This window comes from Hyposmocoma kahamanoa, unplaced genomic scaffold (genome assembly GCF_003589595.1).
Source record: "Hyposmocoma kahamanoa isolate Upper Pololo Valley unplaced genomic scaffold, ASM358959v1 48505, whole genome shotgun sequence".
In the NCBI taxonomy this organism is placed as follows: Eukaryota; Metazoa; Arthropoda; class Insecta; order Lepidoptera; family Cosmopterigidae; genus Hyposmocoma; species Hyposmocoma kahamanoa.
In genome coordinates, this window is record NW_020653811.1 from 1,824 (window position 1) to 8,769 (window position 6,946).

A 6,946-nucleotide genomic window follows, 5' to 3' on the forward strand; every position below is an offset into this window, starting at 1 on the left:
GGTGAATCTTTTCTCGACCGGGTTTGTATCATTTGCACGATTCTTAATACATAATAGGTATATTTTAAAATTTAAACATCTTTCTTATCGTATCAATAAATATTATAGTGAGCCCCTGAAATAGGCGCGAGGCGATAACTGTATGACGCCTGTGTCGATTGCATGCAGTCGTTTTCGACTTTGCGCATTTTTTTTATAATATCATGTCACGGGACTAATGAATCGTGTGTGTCTGACGGTAAGCTACACGCCTGTCCATAACAGTTGCAGTGCCCCTGTGTAAAGTACCGAATGCCTACTCTTTACCAATTTAACAAGTTATTTACGTATAAAGTTTATCAAGTTTAGAATTAGGTGCCAATGTGTAAAAGTATTTAAACTAGTTGTTTGCACTATATACAGATACACGGAGATTTACACGGAGGAACACTGGCTCTCATGTCACAGGTGTGTGTACTTTGAGAATCAGGAAATATATGTTGTACTTAATGTTCTAATATAATCTTGGATTTAAAGTTTTCGCTGTGAACAAACGCTTGGAAATACATACATCATTATTATTATTAAATTAATTTTAGACTCTCGCCTCGTTCTTATTATTATTATAGATATTAGATATAGTGACCGAAACGGCTCACTATTTTGTCCTATTGTACTCTAAAGATGAAGAGATAAGACGAATCGGTGCAAATAATATTTCGCCAACTTATACTACCAAATCGAATACCAGTAGATAAGAGAGAATAATATATAATGAATTCGCATTGCATTTAAACACATACGCTTAAAAATATGCTTAATTAAATGAATACCTGCAAAGACAGAGGAAAAATTATTACCTTGGGTGTGACTGGCTTTTCTGCAGCAGGAGTGGCCGTCGACACCTCGGGCGTCGACGCTGTAGTCTTGCGGCCTCCTATCGTGGGTTTGCTGAACCGACCTGCAGACAATTAAAAGCGTATTTATTTGTCAATATGTACAACAACATTAATGTCTACCATGTTACAGTTATTACTATTACTATAATGTACAATACTCTCAATATACAAATTTGAATTATTTTTTTCTAGTCGCGAATTTGAACGCCATGTACGTACATTTCTTTTTATAATACCAAGTGACGGGATGAACAAGTCGTGCGCCTGGTGGTAAGCGACACGCCTCTCCATAAGAGTTGCAGTGCCACTCCCGGGCTTTAAATCGCAAAGACCTGAGGGGCACTGCCACTGCGCCCGTCATCTTGAGATATAAGTTAACAAGTCCCATGTGCCTGTAATTTCACCAGCACCCTTAACCTTCCAAACCGGAATACAGTAATGTTCACATTACTGATTGGCGACAGAAATAGGTAAAGTGGCAGTACTTCCCAGGACGAACTAGTTCACAAGGAGCTCTACTGCTACTACTTAAAGAACAAATTTCAACAAATCGATTCATTGCGTATCTTGCGATGTGCTCCACTGTATTGTAGTAATTAATTGCGACTAAATGGACTTTTTTACGAGTATGACGTGCCTGAGTAAAAGAAATAAAATATCGAACATACATTACTGTAATAATTGTTTGTGAAGTCTCTTTGCTTCTATATGAAGACTCATAATTGCACGATTCACCGAGAGCCCGCTAGAGAAACTTACCTAACCGACCTTATGGACTTTCTTAATTTCTATTAACAGTTCAATATGTGTGGAGGGGAATAAGCTTGGTCTACGCCAGAGCTGATCTTCATTATGTGAAAGAACATGGTGTTCTAGATCGATGGTGTAGGTTTAACTCATTCTTATATCGCCAAATATACTTATTATCAATAGTCATTATTGTCATTTGATTATTTTCTTGCTGCTTCATACTCCACACGACACATGTAAGGTACGTTTTAATAAGTATCTACGTTTTTAACGTCAGAACAATCTGTACAGTGAAACTAATCAGATAATAAATAAATAACAAAATTAATATTTGACAACACCACATACGTTGCTCTGATCCCAAAGTAAGTAAGTAAAGCACTTGTGTTATGGAAAACGGAAACAACGACTGTACCACAAACATCCAGACCCGAGACAATAATATAGAACGGTTCGTTGATCCGGCCAGGAATAATACCTACCCGGAACTTCAGAGATGGCGACACCTTGAACAACGGTGTGCAAGCCACTGGACCGCGGAGGTCGTCAATGAAGATATATGTATTTACTTGAATTTACATGTTCAGTCTGCTCAAAACTTCTAGGTACCTACATTTTATAAAATAACTACATTATGTCAGTTATTTCAAGGTGCAAAGTGTTTTCAATTGCGTTCAATCACAAACGTACCTTAAATATACTACTTAGGTAACATGTTTGAGCTCTGCAGTGATATATAGTATAGAAATTTGGATTTAGTTTGTTAATTTTAATGCTGACTGTACATTATACGATGCATCTTATGGACTGTATTGGAGAATGCATAGTATACCACGTGAAAATAAAAACGTTCCTTTTAGTAAGATGCTGCTTATTATTACAAGGAACATGTTATTTTACGTGTGAAAATTTAAAGAATAATATTTAAATATCACGTACAAACTGAAGTTGAATATTTCTAAAAGAAGAAGGAAACAAATGTAGAAATATATCATCCATAGGAAACCAGTTTTTTTTACACAGAAATTGCAGTAGGCACCCAACAGGTTGGTCCTACGGGTTGGCCTCATATTGTGCTGTAAAGCGTAAATTATGCAAAGATTGTGAATACGTCTTTTAACCTTGAATATACGTACGTCAGTCACGCAAGACACAAAGACATTAAAACAACGCACTTCAGTTAGTTAAAATACAGACATATCAATAATCTGCTCGGATTGGGAAGTTTAGTATACTGATTTCAAAATTGCTTATAGTTTTTGATCAATCAAACGTTGTTTAATTTTAGGGCATTCAATACTGAAAATGCGAGGTGGCTCTAATTATGTGTCCGGGAGTGTATGTTTATAACATATTAAAATATACAACACAATTCGCAATTGGTTAATACGTCTGTCGCTAAGCGTTAAGATCATGACAATGTGAGATATTTCGCATAGCATTTACGATAAAAATATTACACGTCATACTTTAAATAATTAAGGCAGGTATTGGTAATCAAATAAATAATCATAATAATATAAATTGTGAAATAGTGTGACTAGTATAGCCGACAATGTCGTGATACAAATCTACGCACAACTGGCAACTTTCCCCGGACTAACTTGTATTATTGTGAATATTTCAACTGCTAGATGAAGTCGCGTACATTTACATATTATATTTATTAGCTTACGAGGTACCTGCTTATTCCCAACACATAATTATCGCAGTATTTTTTTTTCACGATGACATATTTTGATTCTCAGCACGTGTCATCGAGGCATTATTAAGTTACATTATAGATTTATAAGCAAACTTTTGGTAATACACTGTTATTTATTTAGATATGAGCGCGACATTGAAACGTACTACGTCGAAACAAATTCCTAGAAATAAAATATTATATTTACCTCGTGCTCTTGTTGATGTTTCCAGAGGTGCTTCAGTAGCAGTAGATGTAGTAGAAACACGGTTTCTAGCGCCGCCGCGGCCACCTTTGAATCTCAATGGACGACCAGGTGCCGCTGTGCTGGTAGTTGTAGTCGTTGGCGTCGGTGTGGTGGTCGTTGTAGTAGTTGTTGTCGTGGTCGTGGTGGTCGTCGTGGTTGCGTCCTCGGCCGTGCTCATAGCCTCCGTAGTGTATACTTCATCGTCAACAGTAGTTGTGCCGTCGAAATTTACAGGGTCGCCGACCTCATTATTCAAATTCTCTCTTGCCAAATACGCATACAAATCTAATGCGACTTTTTCCATCGCAGTCATCGTTGTGTATTCTGTAGTATCTTGCTCGGTGGATGTTGTCGTTTTGTAATCCGCAGGAAGTTTGGAGTCATCTAATATTTCTTGGAACCTAACTCCTCCCGGCAAACTATGGCCCTCGCGTGCAGAATCTTTGGTGTGTGAGGGCTCTTTAGCTGTCGACAAAGCTTCAGGAAGTTCAGTGGTTGTTTTGCTTTCAGAGGAGTATCTGGTTGGTATATCTCTGTATTGTGAAGGAATATCTGCTGAGTGCGTTTTGAAACTGTCCAAATCAACTAACTCTGAACTAGGTCGCCTGAAATTTATGAGATAATAATGATCAAACTAAGCAGTTAAAGTTGAAATGTGTTTTGTTCGATCCAATTACGTAAATGTTGTTAGTCCCGTTAGTCGTAACAAAAATTTGATTCTTCCGGGAACTCGAGGCGTACCGGCGGCGAAGATATAAAAACAAAGTCTGCGGTTTACCTGATATGAGAACGAGTTCTGCTCCTTGTCTGACCAATGGATTCGTCAGCGACGTTGTCAGGTTGAGGGCGACCGCGGTTTTTCGCCGTTTCCGATGATACTTCGGGTACATAAGTCGTCGAAGATGATGCGGCCAAATTGCGACCGCGGGGAGGGAACCGGGTGCTGGATGGCAATCTTGGACACAAAAAACATCACAGTGAACGGGTGATTGTAAATAAGCAATCAATGTAATTTTAAGTAATAAAATGTTTTATCGGTACCTGTCTTCTTCGATTTCTTCTTCAACTGGCGCAGGCGCAACGGTGCGACCGCGGGAGCGTCCTCTGCTCGGGGTGGGAGTAACCTCATTCTGAATCTCGGGGGTGGCCACTGTAGTCGTACTAGATCTGTCGATAGTACTGTATTTGCTTTTTGGTTTAGTCTCTTTTGCTATTTGATTGTCGGATTCTGTCTTCTGGGGGCCATCATGTGAATTATGTACTGGAGCGACAGTTGTCGAAGATTGCTTATCTTTGTTCTCCTTTTGACCATCCTCTTCATCATAATAGTAGTAAACATATTCGTATTCGTAATCCTGACCATTGGGTCCCTTTTTGATCTGGATACGCGAGTGCTGTTTCTGTTCAGAACCGGCTGTGTCCAACTTCACGTTTGATGACAAAAGACCACTATTAATATCGTCGATAGTATCGAAATTTATGGGAATGTAATCAAAACCTTTGTTAGCAGCTGGTGGGGTAGTTGTCAATACTGGTTTCTGTGTAGTACTCCCGGCTGTATTTAGCAGTTTTCCAGATTCCGCCATTGTTTCCAGATCAACAGCCATATTAGGATTGGTTTCTACATCCTTAAAATTTTCTTTTATTTTGATTTCCTCCAATTTGGATACAGGTACATCAACTTCTATAGTTTCCGAGGATTTCGTTTTCTGACTTTTTTTAATAGGTTCTTTCTTGTCCTCCTCGATAGCAACGATTCCCTCAGTGGGTTGTTTAACTTTACCGCTATGAAGTTTCTTCGTAATTTTTTCGTTTCCTTCTTCAGATTGAAGTATGCGGTGTTGTGGGTGTTTCTCTGGTATTTTATGTGAGGTTTCAAAATTTCTTATAGGAGTCTGCGGACCAGAACTAACTAACACGTATTCCTCACCTGGTCGAGGTTCTGTTATAATGTCGACTTCAGCATGTGCTCGGCACATGATATAGACCAACAAACATCTGTAACAAAGGAGAGGAGTATTTGTAAAATTTGCTTAGACAATAAGTTACGAAAGCCAGTTACATTTGTGCATTAGGAGTCAGTGCTCCGTGAGTCAGCAAGATGTCATCTGCGCGTTGCGATCAGCCTACAGCCGCCTGCAAGCCTCAGTCGCAAGCTATAGGGTACTGACTCATCTGTACATTTCGTCATGGCATTCCAAAACTATCACAAAAGGTAGATAGGTACTTAAGATACCCAACAATTGCTGCAAAGAGTGTAGCGTAATTGCTCAGGCCCTTTAAACTTATTTATGTAACGAATTAGCTTCAAAGTAAAATAGTAGGAACATTTTGTTATTACCTACATTTCCTAACAGATTGTATTTGCATAGTCCTCTCAATAAGGTTTCTAGTTCCTGTATAGTAAGTAGCACAAGCGTAAAGAAGTGGTGAGAACGATTGCTATTGTAGGTCACAAAACACGACTTCATTGTCGATAGCAATAGTTACAAATGTGTGTCGTTATGAGAAATTGACGACGAAAATCGGAGCGTGGGTGTTTATTACGCATACCGATTCCGTACAACTGTAGTTCGATGAGGCAACGCGATACGACGATCACTTTCGCCTCTGAAGGCACTCTCACGCGTACCGAGTCGCTGCGCCTCTATCTCTACCTCATGAAAATACTAATAAATAGGTAAAATATACATAATACATATACATATAATAGATAGCTATTTTGACATGTACGTCTTTTTCTCCACTTTAGTCTACGAAACACTCGTCGGGTAATATGTTTCAGCTCCTTTGCATGGGTCATTAACCGAGGTGATCATGAGTCACAATCATGATCACCTCGCTTAATCGCCCATGCAAAGGAGCTACTGTTAAATTCAATTACACAAGTCGGAAGAGAGTCCACTTCCGTACAAATTCTTGACAATTACCATCGACATGCGGATATTAATCAACGGATAAGCGATCAAGATGAGTGTTAATAAGTATATTTTACAACAAAAACCCAAAAACAAAATTTGTATTCAATGATTAACATAATCACATTAATATAGTGTTTTAATTTAATGCATTAATATGGTTCAAGAAAGGACAGCTACAAAAATAAGTAATTATACACCAGATCCGAAATGTAAATGAATTAAGTATTTAACTTTATCTATTTATTATTTGGAAAATGTCCCACGATTCTATTGCAAGTCTCACTCTAGTGCTACTGGACCGGCGCACAAGTACCGGTTCAATTTCACTAGATATAAGGTCGCGCTGTGCACAAGGCTATGTGAGCGTTCCTGTGCAAAGTCGGAACATTTTATACAGACCCACCTCGCTTACCCGACCACGTCCTGATTATATGTGCTCACATTGCAGTGTAGAAGTAACAGAAGA

General features: G+C 38.7%; 1 protein-coding gene across 1 annotated transcript; it reads right to left on the bottom strand.

Annotated features, from left to right (window-relative positions):
* Positions 1–839: 839 nt before the first annotated feature.
* Positions 840–5,551, bottom strand: LOC113229346 (location of vulva defective 1-like; the record flags this gene model as incomplete). Its single annotated transcript, XM_026462904.1, has 4 exons — positions 4,601–5,551; positions 4,338–4,514; positions 3,521–4,164; positions 840–940 (listed from the first exon to the last, which is right to left on the bottom strand). Coding segments are annotated over exons 1-4 (1,860 nt in total), but the record flags the coding sequence as incomplete, so codon positions are not given.
* Between the last annotated feature and the right edge of the window lie 1,395 nt (positions 5,552–6,946).